The following is a 21,489-nucleotide window of genomic DNA, read 5'->3' as shown; positions in this document are numbered from 1 at the left end:
GCATTTCTCACGCTCACTTGCAGTGAGGCATGATTGTGCAATGAAGTTCTTGTCAAGGAAATGGCAGAGAAGGAAAGTGTGCCCCTTTTGTAAAGGAAATGGCTTGTCTTATCCTTCGTCTCTTTCCCTCCTTCTTGCCACCTGTAAACCCAAGGTGTGGGGGTGAACGGGCAGGTGAGGGCAGCACACCTGCAGAAGGTGGATGACATCACATAATGTACTGTAATGACACAGAAAGAATTTAAGTCCCTGCACAATCTCATCGACAGAGCCACCTATGTGCCCTAGACCACCTGCCTACCTCTGCACAGTCATGTGAGGGAGACAGAAGCCCCCGCCCGGTTTGAGCTGGTGTTTGAGTTTCTTTGTTACAGCAGCTTAACCTGTACCGCACAAACACACACCTCAACTTGCCACCCACGAACAACTGCTAATATTTTGATGTATATTTTTCCAATTATTTGTGTGTGTGTGTGTGTACTTTTTTTTGGTGCAAAAAATCTCTTGGCTAACATTAATTTAAACACTTCCCTTTTGAAAGGCACTGTGCCTTTAAATGATTTTATTGCATTCTCTCAACAACTGGGATTAGAACCCAGGATGGTCTTGCTGTCTTAGCCAAATGCAACACTGCTTCCCCATTGACTACTTTCTTGCACTTAAAATAATTTCAATCATCTTTTTACCTCATTAAATATCCACAACATGATTTTTAAGGCTGAAGTATTTCACTGTATGGATGTACAGTAAATTTTTGAACCAATTCCCTACTTGGCCATTGAAAAGAATGAAGTAGATATATACACGCCGACATGGAAAAACGTCCAATAATAAATGAAAAAAAGCAAGTTGCAGTGTGAACTTAGAATCATAACTTAATAAGAAAAGGAAAAAGCAAATTGTGTGTTTTTAGGCCTGGTATAGGCATGCCAAAATTCAAGAATGAGAAACAGGAGACTATTAAGACGGGTGACTTCTGGGCATAGGATAAGAAGGGGGTGGTCTGCGAGTCGGGATTTTCACTTTTTACTTTATATATCAAATACGTATTTTGGCCAAATCCTAAATAGCCAAGCGCTAACGTCAATTGTCAGCAAAGGCTGATCACTATCTTCAGAGAATAAATATCTGGCATTTAAGAATACATCTAAAAGTGTATTAAAGATTATAATTTTAGTATTAAAAATGTTAGTAGTCAAATTTAAAAATCCAGGAACAAGAATTTTTCAGCATCGTCAGCTGCTAAACAGCTCCCGTGGTTGCCATCCTGTGTATTTGCAACACTGAGCAGAGGCTCGATGGTGGTGGGGCTGGATGGTTTTCGGCCAGCTCTGCTGGTACAGGGCCCGGGTATTGTTGCTGCCCTGGGACCATGCCCTTCTCCCTGAAAGTAACTAAGGTAAGGACACCTTCTTATTACCTCTCCATCTCGAAGATGATGGAGATGCTGTGGTTATATAGAAACCATCCTACAAATACAAGCTTGGCTAACTGGGTAGCAGATGCTTCCTGAAGATTTGCAGAAGTAGACTTAAGGTTGTTGTCTTCACTTATATTTCTATAATCCTTCCCAATCATTGTTAATAATTATAGCACTTGACTCTTGCAGTGATGAAAATGCTAAGCTTGACTGATGGAACCTCAGCATATGAAACCCACGTGGAGAGATCCATTGCTTGTTACGTGGAGAATGCTTACGAATACTTGAAACAATAACTTAATACTTCGATAATTAGAATAAATCCAAATGACATGACACTGTGAGGCTGAATAGATATGACGGTGACCTCACCAAGGCCATCACTGGCCATGGCCAAGGAATATAAGAAATAAGTGACAGGTGTTTCATCTTCCAAAGGCTGAGGCTAAACAGCAGGCTTTGGGCAACTTAGTGATGCCCAAGCCAAATTTCAGTGTGTCCCTACCTTATACACATTTATACTCTTTGGATTTATATATGCCTGTATCATTTAAATTATGAGCATCTAACACTTTGTTAAAAATAGTCTAAAAGCAATTTCTTCTCCATGCAGAACATTTGAGAGACATAAAAATACTAAAGAAAATTAAAATCACCGGAAATAATCACATTTTTCTTTTACCATGCATCAATCTTTTTCTCTCTTTAAAAAAAAAATATTTATTAAATTTCCCCTTCAAAATTACAAAAATAACACATACTCAGTAGATCCAATGATACAGTGGAAAGATACATAAAAGTTACTATTCTTCCCCCTTATTCCTCTCTTTACCAATCATTACACACACACACACATTTATAGGGTCATCTCCTCAAAATGAGAAGAACATGTGCATTTAAATTTTAATTAACTCTGGCAGATTAATTAACTGCTGTGGCAGTCCACATTTCCACTAGTGAAGTTAGCTCATATATGTTCCAGCACTGGATTTTATTGCTCTAAATATTTTCGGCCAAAATCATGTGTGGAAACAGCATCTTATTTTTATTTAATTTGTATTTGTATTCCCGTGACAACCAGAGAGGTACTGTGTCCTATCACGTGTCTGACTTGTCTGGATCCCCAGCTCCTAGCACAGGGCACGTGTTCAGGGCATATGTGCCAAAGAAATGTTACTTACCCGTGTGAATTTTTAAATGACGCTCCATGTCCTTCATGCCATAGGCAGTCTTGAATTGGCAACCTTAAAAAGGCAAGGAAAGATTAACTACAAAGGGAAACATAGTAACTTGAGAGTGGAGAAACCTGGCAGAAACTTCCTTACTCAAGCGATGGAAGTGAACCCCACAGTAACAGGACAAACAGCTATCCCGTGCCTCCTGACATGACGCACCAAGAAGGACATAGCATCCCTTCTGTGCTTCTTGACCAAACCGCATAACCTAAACCTAATCCCGAGGACACATCAGAGAAACCCAAATCGAGGCACATTTTACAAAATAACTGGCCTGTACTTTTCAAAAATGTCAAAGTCAAGAAAGATAAAAGCTTAGGATTCAAGGAAACTAAAGACACAGGAAAACTAAATGCAATGTGTGATCAGAGATTGAATCCCAGACCAGGGGAAAAAATGTTTTTCTTTTGATATAGAGAACTTTAGTGAGACAACCAGTAAAATTTTAATAAGGTCAGTAGGTGTGATAAGAGTGTGCATGAACATTAATTTCCTGATTTTGATGATTGCACTGTGGTTATATAAAAGAATTTCCTTGTTTCTAGGAAATTCACACTGAGGTATTTAGGGAAAAAGGGACATCACGTCTGCAACTTGCTCTTGAATTGGGGGAAAATACATGTATATATAGGAAGAACAACAAAGCAAATGTGGTAATAAGTTAACATTTGGAAATCTAGATGAAGGGTGTATAGAAATTTTTGTCCTATTTTTGCAACTTTTCTGTAAGTCTGAAATTATTTCCAAATAAAAAGTTTTTTTAAAAAGAAAAATCTTTCTGAATATCTTCCTAAGCTAGATACAGGAGAAGTTCACAGCAACCTGAAATTCTCGAAAGTCCACTTCAAAGGCCTGTGGCTATAACAGTCGTAGAGCCCACATGACCAGCGACAGTGAGAGACAGAGACAGGTGATGATGTAAATGCTGTGGGCTTTGATTTTTAAGCCAGGCAGTTTAGAGCACATCAGTGTTAGGAATTCATGAGTTAGGGTCCTGGAACCTGTTTGAACCACATCCTCTACATAAGTAGGACACAATGCTGCCTTTACCTGGATAGCAACAGTTAAGCCTTTTCTGAGCAGGAGGTGCTGTGGGCTTTTTGGCACGTGACTTGGCAGGGAGAGAGATGACAGTGGCTGTCTGGTTTTCATTGCTTTCCGTGGGCAGATAAGTTTGATAGCCATGTTCAAAAACAAATTCTGGAGCTGAAACTAAAAGATATGACGATGATTAATTTTCATAATATGAATACCCAACAACTATTCCCTTCGTCCATCCTCCTTGATAGAGAATGAACATGCTAGATTGCTTTCCCAGCTTCCCTTGCTGCTTACGAGTGATTATGTAACCCAGTGCTAGCCAATGAGACTAGAGAACATCTGCTGGGAGGCGTCTGGAAAAGCTTTTCTCCCTGATTTAAAAAACAAAAGTGAGGGCAGAAGGGGAGGCAGGCGAGGAAAGCTCATTCCTGCTGCCCTGGCTGCCCTACTTCCTGTCTTTGGACATGCTGCAGTGAGGATGTGATGCCTGGATCTGTGGCAGCCATTCTGTTATCATAAGGAGAGAGCAAGAAAATCAGATGTTGAGCCAGAGCTCTGAAACCATCCAAATCTAGATTTACTAAATAAACAAGAAATGTCCCTATCATTTACGCCAGGTAGGTTTTCTAACTTCAGCCAAATGCATTAGGTACTTTCACAAGCTTTATCACAAAATCCTAACAAACAACTGGAAAGGAACTGATTGAAGGAATTCTGGGCAAAACTACAAGTACTCTCTAAAAACACAAATACTCTTTAACACAACTACTCCTAAAGAAATCCTACTCTCACTGAAGTTTTGAGGAAAAAAGAAAAAAAGAGACCAAACATCTTTATCATCTTTATCTTTATCATTATAAAAGATAAAATAGGCAATCTCAAATTTCTTTCTTTTTTTTTTTTTGTGACTACTTTATTAACTAAGTTTATGGTCTGGGGTTTGGAAATATTTTCTTTCTTCCTTTATTACATGTAATTTGTCACAAGGAGATCTGGCTTCAAATGAGGAGTAAATATGACCAACAGGGGCTTGGTCATTGGGTGAACTTGTCAGGCTGAGAGGCCCTAATGATGACATTGAGAGCCACTGTCATATTCTGTTTCCCAAACTTCAGTCACCGAGGCACCACCTTTGACATTTTTGCCATTGTATTTACAGAATATACTTATTTAAATCAACACAGGCCTAGCATCACTACCTCTTTTTGCTTTGCCCAAAGCAGTAATATCCATAACATCTGTGCCACAGGTTAAGGGGCTAATTATATTTTCTCTTAAAACAAACATTATCTTTCTTCGAATCTAAGATGTTATAGATTGTAAGATGCACCATTATTTTATGTACAATAAATTTAAAAAGCTGCCAGTTAAACACATTGTGATGCAACGCTTTCATATTCCTTAGATATTTTATATATATTGATATTCCTTAGAAATTTTATATTTATTGAATGAGTTCTTTGGACATTTGACAGGAAACCAGGTTCCTGACCTCCACCTCTTGGGCACCTCTGGCAGTGACAGCATCATTCAGATGCACGTCAAAGAACACCTGGGTCCCATCAGCATTAGATATTCAACTCATGGCTTCAATTTTTCTCAACTGAAATAAGCGGAGGGAAGTTAAGTGGCTTTTGTTTAAAGCTAGCCAAAAGATCCTGAGCAAGTGATGCTCTGTCTTCATGCCCAGTTTCTTTGATGCATGAATTAGCCACACCTGCCTCCTGTTGACGTGTTCTCATCTCGTCTGTGGGGTCTGGCTCCTGCTTCCTCTGCTCTGCTTGGTTCTCCAAGTGTGGTCCCCAGCCAGCAGTACTGGACCTACTGAGGACCTTGCTACAGAGGCAAATTCTCGGGCCCTACCCCAGCCCATGGAATCAGAAACTCTGGGTGGACCCAGCAATCTGTGTTCTACAAGCCATCCAGGTTGATTCTGGTGCATGTTCAAGTTTCAGAACCGCTGGCGTAGATGACCCTTTTCCATGCATCGCAGCAGTAAAACTTAACCCAGCTTTGTCTAATTGAGGGAATCCGTCTTCTTGGCTGTTGCAAGAACCGCAGCTGTAGCTCCAACAACAAATATTTGCCTCATTAATATCAAATGGACCGCCTGCTACTGTTTCATGTATTTTGGGTATAATCACTCTTCACCTTCAACCTGAATCATCGTGCAGTATCTTGGAAGATGTTTTAAACAGCAATTAAACTCGATACATGTAGTTCCAAAAAATGCACAAACCTCTGCCCAAGTGACAAAAATGTGATCAACTGTGATCAAGTTTGTTCACAGGGGCGCAAAGACATTTCTCGTGACTGCCTGTGGCTGACAGCAATCCCACTGCTTCTAAGATGTGCCTCCATCTCAGATATGTTAAAATGTATCTTCAAATTGAGATGAGTCCAGATGCGGTCAATTACCCTGTGTGTGCCCTCAGGCCAGCTATGTAACCTTTTTGAGCCTCAGTTTCCTCACCTGTAAGTGGGGATAATCACTGTGCCCACTTCGTAAGGTTGTTGCGAAGTTTAATGAGAGAATCAGTAGCCCAGGATGTGGCCGTGCCTGAGTCTTCATAAACGTTAGCCAGGGCAGTTGAACAGAACTGGGCACTGGGCACCAGACTCAATGGAATGATCAAGACCTAGGGTGAGCAACCGTCCCTGTTGGCCTGGGACTGATGGGTCACCCAGGACACAGGACTTTCCGTGCTAAATCTAGGATGAGTGGTCATGCTCTCGTGACTTCCCAATTTTCTGCTTTACAACTTTTTGCACAAAAAGAATGCTGGAAGGAGCTGGAGTCGGGGAGAGATTGTGGGAATGGCCAGGCCCTCCCTACAGCTCAGCTCGTGGAGTCCTCCTGGGAGGTCAGTGCTGGGCCCCGCATCCTCCTGGACCCATGACTTCCCGCCCTCTGGGGAGACTGGCTGGGCTTTCTCCCCTAACCGCCCACCTGCCCCTCCACCATGAGCCTCAGCATCGTTTCAAGGGAAGCCCAGTAGAGAGGAAACAATGGAGTATTCTGGATACTTCCCCCTTCTCAGATACATGGTTTGCAAATATTTTCTCCCATTCTGTAGGCTGCTTCTCATTCTGTTGTTTGCTTTGATGCACAGGAGTGGGATGCGGCCCCATACGTCTACTTTTGCCCTTGTTGCCTGTGCTCTTGGTGTCTTGGGGAGGCAGCAGGAAGCCACGGGAGCCAGGCACCCAGCTGCAGGGATGGTTCTGGGGTGGGCTAATCACTCACAACGTGAGTCACCCCAGAGTAGACGGCTCCTAGACCACGAAGGTCTGCTCAGGAGCTTGGGCTCTTGAGTCTTATCTCTTTGAGCCTCAGTTTCCTCAGCTGGAGAATGGGGACAATTTCCATTCCTATCTCCTAGGGCTGTTGTGAGGATTCGAGATCAGGCATGTAACACTGTTATTGCTGTTGTCATTACTCATCGGTTTACTCAGCAAATATTTATTAAGCACCTACTATGTGCCAGGCACTGTTCTGGGCACTAGAAACACATCAGTGAGCCAAAGGGACAAAGATCCCTGCCTTTGTGGAGCTGACACTCTAGTTGGGAGTGGTGTAGGCAAGAAATAACTTAAATACATACTCGATAGCTAATATAAATACACAGCTAAATGCTAGGGAGAAACATAAATACAGGTAGTGCTGGGGGCCTGCAATTTCAAGTAGGGGGATCCCGGGAGGCCTCAGTGAGAAGGTGACATTTCATTATAGAACATGGAAGCACATAATTATTAAGAGTGTTCTGTTGCAGATATGTGGAATTCAACAGCTAACAAAGGGGCATGGGGCATCCAGTGACCCAGTCCCACTGGAACCCCTGGTTGGCTTTATTGGGTCATCCCCTCCCTTCCCTTCCCCACACTCAGCTTCTTTCCAGGATCCCCTGTGAACAACAGGACCTGCAGATCCCCAGGGAACGCCTTCAGGTGGCCTGGATCACTGAGGGGCTGCCTCAGTCCCTTTGGGTGTTTGTATGTGATTTGATGCTGGAGTAGCCACTCATTCCCAGATGTGTGTGAGTGTGTGTGTGTGTAGTCAGACTGACCTGAGTAGCCACTCAATCCCAGATGTGTGTGTGTGTGTGTAGTCAGACTGACCTGAGTAGCCACTCAATCCCAGGTGTGTGTGTGTAGTCAGACTGACCTGAGTAGCCACTCATTCCCAGATGTGTGAGTGTGTGTGTGTGTAGTCAGACTGACCTGAGTAGCCACTCATTCTCAGATGTGTGAGAGTGTGTGTGTGTGTGTGTGTGTAGTCAGACTGACCTGAGTAGCCACTCAATCCCAGATGTGAGTGTGTGTGTGTGTGTAGTCAGACTGACCTGAGTAGCCACTCATTCTCAGATGTGTGAGAGTGTGTGTGTGTGTGTGTGTAGTCAGACTGACCTGAGTAGCCACTCAATCCCAGATGTGAGTGTGTGTGTGTGTGTAGTCAGACTGACCTGAGTAGCCACTCAATCCCAGATGTGTGTGTGTAGTCAGACTGACCTGAGTAGCCACTCATTCTCAGATGTGTGAGAGTGTGTGTGTGTGTAGTCTGACTGACCTGAGTAGCCACTCAATCCCAGATGTGAGTGTGTGTAGTCAGACTGACCTGAGTAACCACTCAATCCCAGATGTGTGTGTGTGTGTAGTCAGACTGACCTGAGTAGCCACTCATTCCCAGATGTGTGAGTGTGTGTGTGTGTGTGTAGTCAGACTGACCTGAGTAGCCACTCAATCCCAGATGTATGTGTGTATGTGTGTGTGTATGTGTGTGGTCAGACTGACCTGAGTAGCCACTCATTCCCAGGTGTGTGTGTGTGAGTGTGAGTGTGTGTGTGTGTGTGTGTGGTCAGACTGACCTGGGACCAACCCCTGTGTCCACCACGCACTAGCTACGGGACCTTGACCAAGTCACTTCTCTGCTCTCCAGTTCCTTTGCCGGTAAAATGGGGATGTTAGCCATGACCTTAGAGCTTAGACCTCATTGTTCTAGTAAAGCTTCAAGGAGGGTAAGACACTGAGCAGCGCACCTGCTAGGGCTGGACAGTTGTCAGCCGGTATCACTGTAATTATACACAATAACAGATTTAATCATTTGTCTGTCTTCAGATTTGGCATAATGGTGGCATCAGCCTTGGGGATCGCAGGGTGCCCAGCAGAAGTGAAGGCAGCAGGGACAACCCCAGGTGCCCCACATCTGCAGAGGTGGGACCACTCACGGCCTCGGGTGGGAAGTGCTTCTGTAGAGGATGACTTGCCCCCACAGAAGAATGTTCTCTAGGCCCTCTCTTCACTGAGGGTGTAGCAAGGGCCGCTGCTTTGCGTGGGGGTCTCATTTCTAACTTTACACAGGAGCCCAGCACCTCATCTCCTCCGGGGGTGGCTGTTAAAATCAAGTGCCGTGTTTAGGGAGATCCCCGTCCCCGCCGCCAGCAGTTCCCAGCCTCACACACCTGCTGCGGGCTTTCAGTTCTGTTTTTCTCCTCCTGGGGATTTCCCTGGCTCTCTTGTGTGTCCAGGTGTGTAACCGAGAGCCTTGTCTTCAGTCTTGGTTTGCAGCAGGAGCACCCTGGGTGTTCAGTTATTCAGTCATGATGTTGTTATGTGAATTTCACAGAGAATCCAAATCTCTCTCTCTGAGGTTAGTATCCATTGGTGTCTTACACGTGTCAGGCTCACATGGACCAGTTGTAGCCCTTTTCCACAAAACTGCCTTCGAATATCTAGACACAGCTTTCACCTCTCCCAACCCACTTTGCCTCTCCCTTCTCTTCTTCCATTTAAAAACTCCATTTTTTATCCTTTTCTCTTTTTGTAATTAAAAAATGTATCGTTTTTTCAAAATAAAAGTAAACAGTAATGGTAGAAAATCTAGGAAGTACAGAAAAACGTAGAGGAAAATAAAAGCTGCCCAATGCTGTCACCACGTGGCAATATGCACCCTTGCATTATATGCTCATTATATACTGTACTTTTCTCTAAAACACTAATCTGTACTGTGATTAAATAAGTTATTTGGGAAATTATTTAACGCCCATCCTCTCCTCCGTTTGGGTGGATGAGCCACGTGAGGACAGACGCCTTTTTCTCTCCATCACTGTCTTCCAGTACCTAACACAGAACTCGGGGAAGGGCACGGGCTCCAGGAACATTTGTTGAATTACCGATCGACCAAATGGCTAAAGCATTCTTTGTATATAGAGTTTTAAAAGTATAAAACTGGGATCACGGCTTCAATGGTTTTATAGTCTCCTTTTTTGTTAAAAAGTTTTTGCCACGTTAAAGCAGTTTGCCATGTTATCTTTTCATCCAAAATACAAATTCTAAAAATTAGAATTTTTTTCCTAGTGGCTACATAATATTCCTTCATTCTGATTGTCACATAGTTAAATGAACCATTTCCCTTTCTTTGACACTAAATTGGTTTCTAAGTATTTACTTTTATAAATAAGACTTATCCAAAATGTTTAACTTATCTCTAGTTTCTTTGGATACACTTGTCTAGGCTGAAGAATTCATCAGAATGGTATGGTCATTTTATTGCTTGGTGATACAAAATTATAAGATCTTTCCCGAAAATCTAAACCAAATTACACTCTCCCCTTTTCCTTGGCTATCAACACAGACTATGTGACAGGACACAATGAGATCATTTTAGTTTAATTTGCATTTCTTTTATAATTGGTGAGGAGGAACCCCTCTCAACATTTATTATTCATTCACACACCTTCTTTTGTGAACTGCCTGTTTAGGCTATCAGCTCCTTTTCTCTATTGAATTTTCACTTTTTTCTCATTGACTTGTAAAAGACTTTTACAGATTAAAGATAGTACTTCATTGTCATACATTCAAATCTATTGTTCTTTTCTTCCAAAGTTGTCCACGCTTAAGATTCACATTTAGGGTTTTTGACCCAACTGCAAACTCAGAATTCACCTCCTGAGAGAAAAATCCCTCTCTCTCTCCCTAACGAAAAGGCCTCCCATGCTTTTCTAAAAGCTCTTCACGCGCGTGGTGTACACCTGCCCAGTCACGTGGGCTCAGCAGTCCCCTCGGCGCAATGGACGAGCCAGCCGCGAGGACGCAATCCCTGACCCCGCCCCCTCTCTCTGCCGCAGCTGATTGGCCCAGGCGCAGACACCTGACGGGAGCTGAGCCAATCAGACCCGCCGGCCGTGGAACCAGGAATTCGGTGCGGGCTTGCCTTCTGAAACAATAAGCCGTAAACCTCGGGAGCGTGCGGCGTCAGCTGGGCTTCCACAACCGTGATGCGCACAGACGTTCCGGCATCTCTTGACAACGCAGATGCCGGTTCCGCAGTCCTCTCAAACCAACCCTCACTGGCTGGTCCGGGTTCCCAGGACCCTGCTCAGACCCACCGAGATGTTACCCCGGGGGGTGGGGGCGGGGGTGCGGGGCAGGGTGGGTCTGGGTATCCGCATGTTTCTCCGAAGCTTGACATGGTTCTTAGGCACAAACAAATCTGAGCAACACTGCAACGTAGTGGTCAAGTGGTCAAGCGCACACATTCCACAGCCAGGTAGTCTGGGTTTGAGACCCAGTTCTGCCGCTCTCTGGCTCTGTCATCTTGGACAAGTTATTTAACCACGACGTGCCTTAGTTCCTTATTAGTAAAATGGGGATAAAACTTCTTAGTACCTAATTTATGGTGGTGAAAAACTACTTCCTATAGAGTACTTAGAAAAGCGCCTGGCATATAATAAGCACTATGTAAGAATTAGCTATTATTATCATTGGCAGATCCTTCTGGCAAACCATTAGTTTGCCTTACTAAGCCACTCACATGCTCAACAACCTTCGATGGCTCCCCAGCTCCTTAAGAATAAAGGCCAGAGCTGAGCATGGCTCCTACCACATATGCCCGTGTCATCTCTAGCTGCCATTATCAGACCTTGCCTTGAGCTTCCCCACCCCTAAACGACCATTAGGAAATGCCCCCTTCCCACCAAACTCGTCCCAAAGGCCGGTGAGTCTTTCAAGGCCTATTATACATTTGATCTAACTCACAATTTTCTCCCTGGCTTTCCCTGTTGGGGCCAATCTACTCCATTAACTCTTTGCACACGGCTGTGCTTGTCACAGATGGCTGGGCTTGTGTGTCTTACGACTAAATCCTCCTCCCCTATGGGCTTGGAATTCTCCACGGGCAAGCATCTCGGCTCCAGCAACTGGCACAGACCAGTCCGAAAGCTGCCCTCACTGGGCCCTCACGATGGGGGAGATGAGGCCACGTGCCCCATGCACATTAACGAACTTAATCCTCACAGCCGCCCTTTCCTGCACTCACTTGATAACTGCTTATTGAGTGCCCGTGATGTGCCAGGCCTGGCGCCGGGTGGCAGGAAAACAAGACTGATTAGGTCTCTGCCTGCAGGGAGATTTACAGTCTAGGAAACTAGAAACCAAACCACTAATATGGGGCCCATAGGCCAAACTGAGCCTTCAGATTCTTTTTTAAGGCTTTCAAAATCAGTTAGCGGGGCTGGGTCTTCCCTACGGCCACGTCCTCCGGCCAGAGAGCAGCAGGGACACACCTGTAGTTGAATAAATGTAGGACTCACTGCGATGAGGGAGACCTTGTACCATGGGGACCGTCTCATTAACAAGGTGCGAGAAAGGACTTGTTATAGGGTTGGGGCTCTTGTTAGATGGTATTTGGGGAGGGTTCAAGCACGCCTGCAGGGAGGCTGTCAGGAAGTGGGGAAAGTCTATGATTTGATGTCTTCACAAATATCACCGAGAAGCAGAGGCTGAGGCTGTGACGGCGGAAGAGCCGCTGTCACTCAGATCACTGGGGGAGGGCATGCTGGTATTCTGTGGCCCAGATATGACCACGGAGGGCTCTTGTTTTTGTCCTGTCCCACCACAATCACAGAGTGGCCCTGCCTCATGCTGACGCGCTGGGAAGCTGTTTCTGTTCCACAGCAGGACGGCACGGCCTGCCTGTGAGAGCCAGGCCACTCCTAGCAACACCAAGAGCTGGCCGATGATGTTCCCGGGCCTGTTCCTGGCTGTCGGGTGCTGCTTTCCTCTTAGCTGGCTGCCCACGGGCCCTCCCGCCCTCCATCATATTGGATCTGCTGCTGTGTTTGCTGCCATTGCCGGACCCCTGACAGCATCCGAACTCACTTCTCTGGCTAACTGAAGACTGCTTGTCATGAAATAACTAATTAATTACAACTGGGATAAGTGCTACGTGGGGAAGCAGTGAGAAACCTAATCTCAAGGGTCGGGGGAGGGGGGAAATCACGGCTAGCTTCTAGGTGGAGGTGACTTTTCACCTGGGACCTAAAGAATAGGAATTAACCAGAAGAGGCAGGAAAGATCATTCTAGGTCAAGTGATTAATTTGACTAATATTGTTGGGGGGCTCGTCATGGGTCAGGCCCTGTGCTAACATTTTCAGTGTGCTGTTTCATTTAATTTTCACAGCTGCCTGATTTGGTAAGTAATGAGAGCTAACACTGACAGCTCTAAGTGTCTTCCATGTAGGAGCTCAACGAGCCTGGCTAGAACCCTCTAAGGTGAGTACCATTTTTACTCCCATTTCACAAGAAACAGAGACACTGAGACCCTAGGTTGCCTGCCCAGCAAGTGGTGCAGCTTGGACTTGAACCCACGCTGTCTGGCTCAGGACCCCAGACTCTTAACTACCAAACCCCACGGGCTTTCTATTTATTCTTGTCCTTATTTCAACATGAGACACCACGAGCTCTTATAATTTGTCACAGTCACGTGGCTCATAAGGCCCTAGACAACCAAGACTCAAACTCAGAGGCCTGACTCCCAATCCCCATAATTTTAAGCCATGAACTTAGAAAATGCGTGTGGGATGCTAGTTTTTTTTCACCAGCATCAATATCTAATTTGACTGCTCCTATGTGCAAGTTCTCAAATCAAATGCCAAACAATAGGGAGCTTTCAAAGCTAGCAGACACAGAATTTTACTTTACGTCCAACTACTATTGGAGGACGTATGAGCCGAGTGAGGAAGGGTTGGCTTAACCAAGGACTGAAGAGCGACAAACAAGTCGGGACGTTGTCTGCGTGACGGTGTCTGGAGAAATCCACCAGTGCTGGGCTCCGACCATGGCCTGGGGGCAGTGAGTCACTCTGTGACCTGGCTGAGACCCAGAATCCCCCGGGGAGCTTGTTAAAAATACAGATGCCTGAGCCTCAGCGCCAGAGACTCGGGTTCAGGAGGTATGACCCGGGCACCGGCATCTCTAACAAGCCCCCAGGATCCTGGTTCACAGGCAGGTCTGGGAATGCCACGAGTGGGACACCGAGGGCAAACCTGGGGGGAGTTGGGGCCAGAAAACCAAACTAAATAGTGTAAAAGAAAGGGGAAAAAGCAAGACTCTGCTCGTTTGTGGCGCAGAAGCAGGAACAATGAGGAAGAACAGCTGAGCCAGGCAGAGGAGGCATTCTGCACACCGCACCTCCATCCAGCACTTGTCCATCTCTATATTCATAAAAGCGGTGGTTTATTGGGTCCAATTACTCTGTCCCGGGTCCGTTATGTGCATTATCACAGAGTCCTGACAACAACCTGATGATGTTAGGCGTTAGGCGCCTAATTCTATTAGCTGATAGTCTGCGGCATCACTGTAAGCCCCTCCTACAGAGGCGGAATCTGGAGCCGAGAGCAAGTGACTGGCCCACAGTCCGGGCGGCTGGCTGATGGGCTGCGATGCGGGTCCAGCCGCCCGTCTCTGGAGCATGGAGCTCCCTTCCACACTGCGCAGCGGGGCCACCGTGAGCCGGGCACAAGGAGGCTGCAGGCCTGGCCTGAGCCTACAGGGCGGTGGGTAAACTGAGGCATAGCAAGAGCGCATGATTGCAGGGCAGTGGAAATGCTAAGAGGAGGGTGAGCGTCTCTGAGCAAAGAACTAGGAGGAGAGGCGGAGGAGCGGGTATTGGGGTGGCGTCAGCTTCACTGACGGATGTGAGATTTGGGCAGCTGCTCATTTACTCGACAAAGAACCAGTGGCTAGAATCGTGCTGGGGATCCAGCGGGGAAGGCGAGGGGCGCAGCCCCTGACCGCACAGGGCGGTTCAGTGAGGGGACAGACCTCAGATAATCAGTTCTGCAAATAATCATTGAACTCCGGGCACTGACCTGGTCTGGGAGAACACTGCGTGTGCGGTGTCAGAGAAGGGCTCTGTGAGGAAATGCCCTCACCCTCAGCTCTGACGTATGTGTAAGAATTACGTCAGTTCCAGGCAGGGGGAGCAACACATACCAAGGCTCCGAAACCCAGGAAACGTGGCTCATTTGGAAAACAGAAAGGAGATCATCATGGCTGCTGCAAAAGAGAGTGGAGGTGGGTGTCCCGGGATGAAACCAGATCCTTTGTGTGTAGACTGTCATGCCAGGTAAAGGCGGGAAAAGTATTTCAGGCAGAGGGAACAGCATAAGCAGAGGCTCAGAACCCAGGAAGACGCAATGGCCACAAATAAAGGATGGGCCTTGCAGCCTCTGCAGCCTGGGGCGTTGTTTCATAGGCTTCACACCCAGTGTGTGGGGCTCCTGGGAGTTTGTTTTTGAGGACAGGGAACCAAACGCTGAGTCTTCAGGGAGAAGACCGCTAGGGGAAGGGCCAAAACACGTAAGTCCCAGGACTGTCCTGAACTCGTGGTGGGACCTCGGCCGTGTCTGGTCCCCATTTGCAGCTTCACTTCGTCCAGCTGTAAGATAAGCAGGTTGTACCAGGGCCGTCTCTAAGGTGGTTTTAGTTTTCACATTTCTTGGTGACTTCCTCTAAGACGAGAATTAAGATAAACTCAGGAGACAGTGGGAAGACCTCAAGGTACTTGTACTAAGGTTTGTGAGGTGATCAGTTAATTTCATTTCAATGTTTTAAAAACTCAGCAGAAACATTATTTTGGGTGCATTAAGGAAACAACCACAAAACTCTGCTTACTGCCAAAAAATGCAAACATCACACCAAGATACAATTGATAAGGTGAAAGTCGGTTCCCCCACTTCAGAGTTTTTCCACTCCCAGCTCCAGATAAACTGTTTGGTAAACACTGTTGAGAATAAGCTAGCAGAAGCTTGTGGGCTCGATCAGGCTCTTAGATGTATTTTGTTTGGCCAACAAAGTTTTAAAATTTGGGAAATTTTATATTTTTCAGCTTCTCAGAAAAACCCAAATATCTGACTGGATCCCAAGAGCAGCTTTCTCCACTTTACCACAGTCCCCACCATTCCCTAATGCCTAATGCACAGCTTACTTCTCTCATTAACATTACCTGCCTCATTCCTGTTCTAGAAGCTTTCCTTGAATATAATACTATGAATTTATGTATATGTGCTTTTTTCATACTTAAGAATCTTTCTGTGTCTATACACAGATCTAGCTCCCCCTTTCATGGCTAAGTCATATTCCATTGGCTGAATCTCCAATATTTATCAAATTTACTCTTGATGTGTACACACAAATGTTCCACTTTCTTTATAGTATATACTGTAAATGAATATTCTTGTACATTTGCTTATGAAGATTTATAGGATAAACACCTAGAAGTGGGCTTACTGGGTAAATGTGTTTATGCACATTTTAAAAATGGAAAGATTTTAAATGTTAAACTTAAGATGTTAAATTTAAAAGATATCACATACGACCCAGGTTACATGAATTTACATCCCCAGAAAATGAAAGTGGAATCCCCCCCAAGCCTTCTTCTGATTTGCATTTCTTTAATTACTAAGGCGATGGAGCATCCTTTTATGTTTGGTGGCCTCTTGCATATCATCTGCTGCCTTTGCCAACTTTTCCACCTGGTTCTTTTTCTCTACTTTTATTGATTTTAAGAGTTCTTTATATATGAGGGACCTTAGGCCTTAGTCATATATGCTGCAATTTTTGCCCCCGGTTGTTTGTTTGTCTTTAGATTTTTCAATACATTGTTTTTACTTTGGAAAAATTATAACTCTATTTACAACCACATATATGCTTCTTTTTCTTTTGTGGGTGGGGGGGGAGTCCCACAACCTGTCTTCTTTGGTAGGCACAGTATTAATAAAGATATATGTTTAGTTTAAAAATTTGAATGCTTTTAGCTAAGGAATACATTCTCCATTTCCCCACAGGACCCAGCAGTGCCTGTACTATCTCATAAATGGGTTACTTCATATTTTTTAAGCTGTCTAGTCCCTTCAGATAGATTATACAGGTATAAGTATAGGTGTGTGTATGTAAGTGTGTATGTGTCTCTGTGTGTGTATCACATTTACTATAGAACTTTTACGGTTTCACTGTGCACAGTTAAGTTTTAGATCCATCTACAATTTATTTTTGGTGGAGAGAGTGGATACAACGGAGAACTGGGATGAAATTTTGTTTTCCTGGTTGGCAGCACAGGGGAGGGGAGGCGTCAATGCCTGTTTGTAGATTTAAAAACAAAAAAAAACCATGCTTTTTGTGCCTTCACACAAATAATGCAAATTCAGGGATCACACACATACTCCCACCACCCAAAATAACCATCTTCCTTTTTTTATCGCAATGTATTTCCTACAAGTATTTTTTTCTTTGTATATAGGTTTTTGTTTTAGAAATCTGTTTTTTGCCCGTTTGTTTTATTTAACATGTGACAACAATTTATAACTGCTAACACTTAATGTTTTAACCTAGCAGTTCCCAGACCTGGCTGGGCAGCTGTCTTCCCAGCGGAGCTTGTTAAAAATAATGAATCAGCAACCCTGGAGGGGCGGGCCTGGGTCTGTATTTTTAACAAGTTCCTCAGGGTGTGGGGTCTGGGACAAGCCAGGCCACCTCCAGCGGGCTCCCCCAGCCCGGACGTACCTGTGATCGTCTGGGTCTCCGAGGTGATGGTTCTGGTGGTGGTCTGAGTCTGCGTGGCAGGCACCGTTTCCTCCGATACAAACTGGACGGTGCTGGGGGCCGCCCCGGGCGTGCTAGTCAGCTGGCAGCCATTCTGCTTGTGGGCTACAAAGGCGTCCAGGTTGTTAAACTGCTGCTTGCAGATGCCGCAGATGTGGATGTCAGGAGTCAGCTCCACCAGCACCGTGGTGCCACCTGGAACTCCAGGGGACAAAGCAAAGTCACATATTAATTCCAAACAGTCGGAAATGCCAACACAAACCAGATGCCTGGTAGGACAAGGGCACGGTGGCAGACATGGCTAGTTGCTGGCCCAGCATCCATGCCACTCCCTTCTTCTTCCTTACAAACAGAATCCCAGTTCTGTCCTAGCGGCAAAGGACCCTCACGACGCATTACTGCCGACAGGGGCACTAGCTGCCTTTCACGCAAGAAAGTTCTTTGATGTGAGGGCTGCCCTCCACTTTGAAGGACCAGCAGCCATCTCCTACCCCAACTAAAAGGTCACTGTGCTTCCCAATCTTGATGAAAACCAATCCCCCCACTTTTCCAAGCCCCACTCTCCCCATGAGAACCACTAGTCTAAATAATCTCGGGTCCCGTACTACTTGGGAACCCCTCCAGCACAATGCTGGAGGAGCTTCTGGGAAAAGTGTGGCTTTTGGGGTAAAAAGGGAGCAGACATGGTTGGCACTGTCTCCCTCTTCTTCTGGGCTTGAATGCAGACGTGATGCCAGGGGTTTCTGCAGTGATATTGTAACCATGAGGAAAAAGCTGACATCCCTACAGATACTGGCCCTTATTTCTCTGAACTCCTGAATTAACCCTGGAATCAACAAATTCCAGAGTTCTGATTGGGCGAGTATAGTTCAGTTTTGTTACTTGTAGCCAAAATTCATCCCTAACTGATAGGGACATTATTTCTCAATAGTAATGATATCATGAGTTAATACTGTGTTAACATTTGCAAAGCACTTACCATAGTACTTGGCACTATATTAGAAAGTGCTATATAAATGTTTGTTAAGTAAAGAAATACAATTAATTAATGTCTCTAACTAATATGACTACCTTAATTTTTATTAAAAATTTTTTCTTTGCCTTATTATAAGGAAACTCATATTTATAACAGAAAACTTGGAAGAGAAGCGGGGAGTGGGTGGAAATCACCATCTTTCCACCTATGAGTACCATGAACATTACAAAATATTTTTTTCCATTCATTTTCAATTAAAAGTTGGTTAAGATCAGAATGTATTATAAAATCAATCTTTTTCCCACACAATATGGTATAAGCATTGTGCTATATCATTAAAATCTCTCTTGAAATATAATTATTTAATAACAACACATTACACCATGTGATCCATGCCTTGTAATCTTCTCAGTAACTATAAGGTCTTTATTTTATTTCTAATCTTTCCCAAGTCTAAATAATATGAGAACTACCTTTGTGCATATATGGTTGGCATCTGGGCATCACAATTTTCTAAAAATTTATAAAATATTTACATTATGCCCAATTTTCCCCACGTCTAACTAAGACAAGAAATCTCTCTGTGGAAATACCATTTGGCTGAGTTGCTGAGGAGAGAGACTGGGGGCTGAGCGTGGTACGGTCTTATAAGCCGTCTTGTCCGGTGCCCTGTGTGCTTACATACTCTGAAATCAGTGGATGGAAGGAAGGAAGCCTTTTCTTCTCCTCTGGACCACTGCCTCCCTGTAGCTACTGAGGTGCCCACGGGACTAAGAGGAAAACAAGGGATGAGGGATGAAGTGACTTGTATGGCTGAGGATTCCTTAGTGATCACTAGGACTGGTACCCAGGATGAAACGGGGAGGAGAGAAGTTTCTGCTTCACAGGATGGTTATGAGGATGAAAGGAGACGGTGCTTGTGCAAGGCCAGCACGGGGGTCCCCATCCCTCAGCATGTCACCTGCTGGGGTTATCACTGAGGTACCCTATTTGATTGTGAAAGTACCCCTCTCTGATAATTTGGAAGGATAAACTATACCTACCTTCTGGGCTTGTAGTGAGAATCAAAAGACCAAATAAAAACCACTGGACACAGACAGGTGCTCAACAGCAAAAAGATTCCTTTATCTTTGCAAAGTTCTCCAAACCTGTCTCAGTCTCGGCATCAGAATAATGCGCGGGGATGGAGGGTGGTGTGTTAAACACGGACACATCTGAGCCCCTCTTTGGAGACAAGGAGTCACAATGGAGGTGGGGTGAAGGGGGCTGGGGTTTAGGGAAATCTGTGCTTTTTACAAGTTATGCGAGGGATAGCCAGCCAAGTTTGGGAGGCAGCGTCTCCAAAACTGTTAACAGTAACAGCTAACAAGCTAAGCGCTTGCTATGTGCCAGGTGTGTGCAAACCCGTGTCAGGGGTGCTCAAACTTGACGTGGCTGCGAATCGCCCAGGGTAAGGCCGGCAGATCCCTCCCATCCATCCGATGGGTGGGGCCCGGAGAGCTGGTTTTTTTTTTTTTTTTTTAAATAAGCGCTCGCACTCCCAGGTGGCTGGTTTGCGCTCCGTCCCTGGACCACACTTTGGGAAACAATGCCGCGGGCGAAAAAGGCTGCTGTCCTCATCAGGAAAATTAAAATGAACCTAAACTCAAAGAAAGCGACCATGGCCCCGTTCCCCATTCAGATCTCCACCTTTCATGTGGACACGGCTTTGCAGTGCGCCGGCAAGCCAAGTCGGCCAGACCTCGTGGAACCTCGGCTCCCCAGACTTCAAGGATTCTGAGCCACCCAGGCAGAAGTTTTCCCATCATCGTTGCCGCGGTTACCCCAAATCCCCCAAACTCCGCCTGGGGGGCGTGGAATGCCCCGAGGGGGTGGCGATTGTCTGAACGGCATGCCCTCCCCCACCGTTCCTTCCAAGGGGTCTTGCGAGGCTGGAGAGCGCCCTCCGCCTGGCCCCGGGTTGGGTGCCCCCACCCCAAGCCCACTCCGGCGCCCCCTGCACGGCGCGCCCGCCGCGGTTCCCGAGACGCCGGCTCGGGGCCGTCACCCCGATTTCGGGGCCCCGGGCCTGCTCGCTGCGTCGCAGACGTGCCTGGGCCCGGGCCCCGGAGCGCGCACTGGGCCCCGGAGCGCGCACTGCGTCCGGAAAAGCACTTACTTTGCACGGAGCCCGGGAAGCTCTCGCCCTCGCTGCTCGCGTTCATGGCCGCAGACTGGGTGGCCTCCGGCCGGAGGGGGTGCCAGGGTGGGGGGCGCTGCTCTACATGGCGCAAGGACTTTTCCTTTTATTTTTCCACACCCCCCAGCCTTCCTTCTCCCAACTCTGCGAGGCGGGGAGGACGGATGTAAAGCAAGCTCCACTTCCGCTGCCTAGAGGGCGCTGGCCGGCCCCGGCCGCCCCAACCTGGCTTTGCATCAGCGGCTCCCGGGGGAAGCCGCGGGCCAATCCCGATGCCTGGGCGCGCGGCCCCGGACCCGCGGAATCCCCCGGGATCTGGATGGCGCACACGCGTCCCGGCGGCTTGGGCGACCGCGGGCGGTGAGGGATGCGCCCCCCGGGCTGCGGCAGCCGCCGCCCCGCCCGCACCCTTGCGGTCTTGGCCCACGCCTCTGGCCCCCCCGGCTCCGGCGCCTTTGCACCTGCCGCCCTGGGCATGCGGTCCCCAAGGCGGCCGGGCAGCCGCGTCGCTCCCGGTCGCCGGGGTGGTCTGCAGAGAGGACCGCGTCGGGCTGCAGTTGGGGGGTGGGTGCGCGGGGTGCGGGGTCTTGGGAGAAATCCCCGCTGAGCCTCGGTGCCCGGCAAATCAGCAGAGCGCTGGGCGGGTCCCCTGCCCAGCTGGTAAAATAAAGAGAACCGCGATCACGTGGATGATAAGACTAACAGCTGGTATCCAACGCTCAAGGCCCCCCTGCGCCAGGGTCCGCCAGCTGGAGCGTG

The 21,489-nt window shown here is 46.6% G+C and overlaps 1 protein-coding gene across 3 annotated transcripts in view; it reads right to left on the bottom strand.

The window, feature by feature from the left end:
- Positions 1-21,079, bottom strand: part of ZFP64 (ZFP64 zinc finger protein) — an 84,049-nt gene extending 62,970 nt beyond the window's left edge. The window contains exons 1-4 of one of the 3 annotated variants that reach the window (XM_058562454.1): positions 20,710-21,079; positions 17,537-17,770; positions 3,706-3,867; positions 2,602-2,664 (exon numbers count right to left, since the gene is read on the bottom strand). In XM_058562454.1, coding sequence (XP_058418437.1) covers positions 2,602-2,664; positions 3,706-3,867; positions 17,537-17,770; positions 20,710-20,755 — 505 coding nt within the window. In that variant the 5' untranslated portion in view covers positions 20,756-21,079. Of the gene's footprint in view, positions 1-2,601; positions 2,665-3,705; positions 3,868-17,536; positions 17,777-20,709 lie in introns of all 3 variants that reach the window. The other 2 variants (XM_058562453.1, XM_058562456.1) reach the window with 2 other exon arrangements.
- Positions 21,080-21,489: the final 410 nt, after the last annotated feature.

Source organism: Diceros bicornis, chromosome 19 (genome assembly GCF_020826845.1).
Source record: "Diceros bicornis minor isolate mBicDic1 chromosome 19, mDicBic1.mat.cur, whole genome shotgun sequence".
NCBI lineage: Eukaryota > Metazoa > Chordata > Mammalia > Perissodactyla > Rhinocerotidae > Diceros > Diceros bicornis.
The sequence above is the reverse complement of the archived record's forward strand: the minus strand, read 5'-3'. Positions and strand labels throughout refer to the sequence as shown.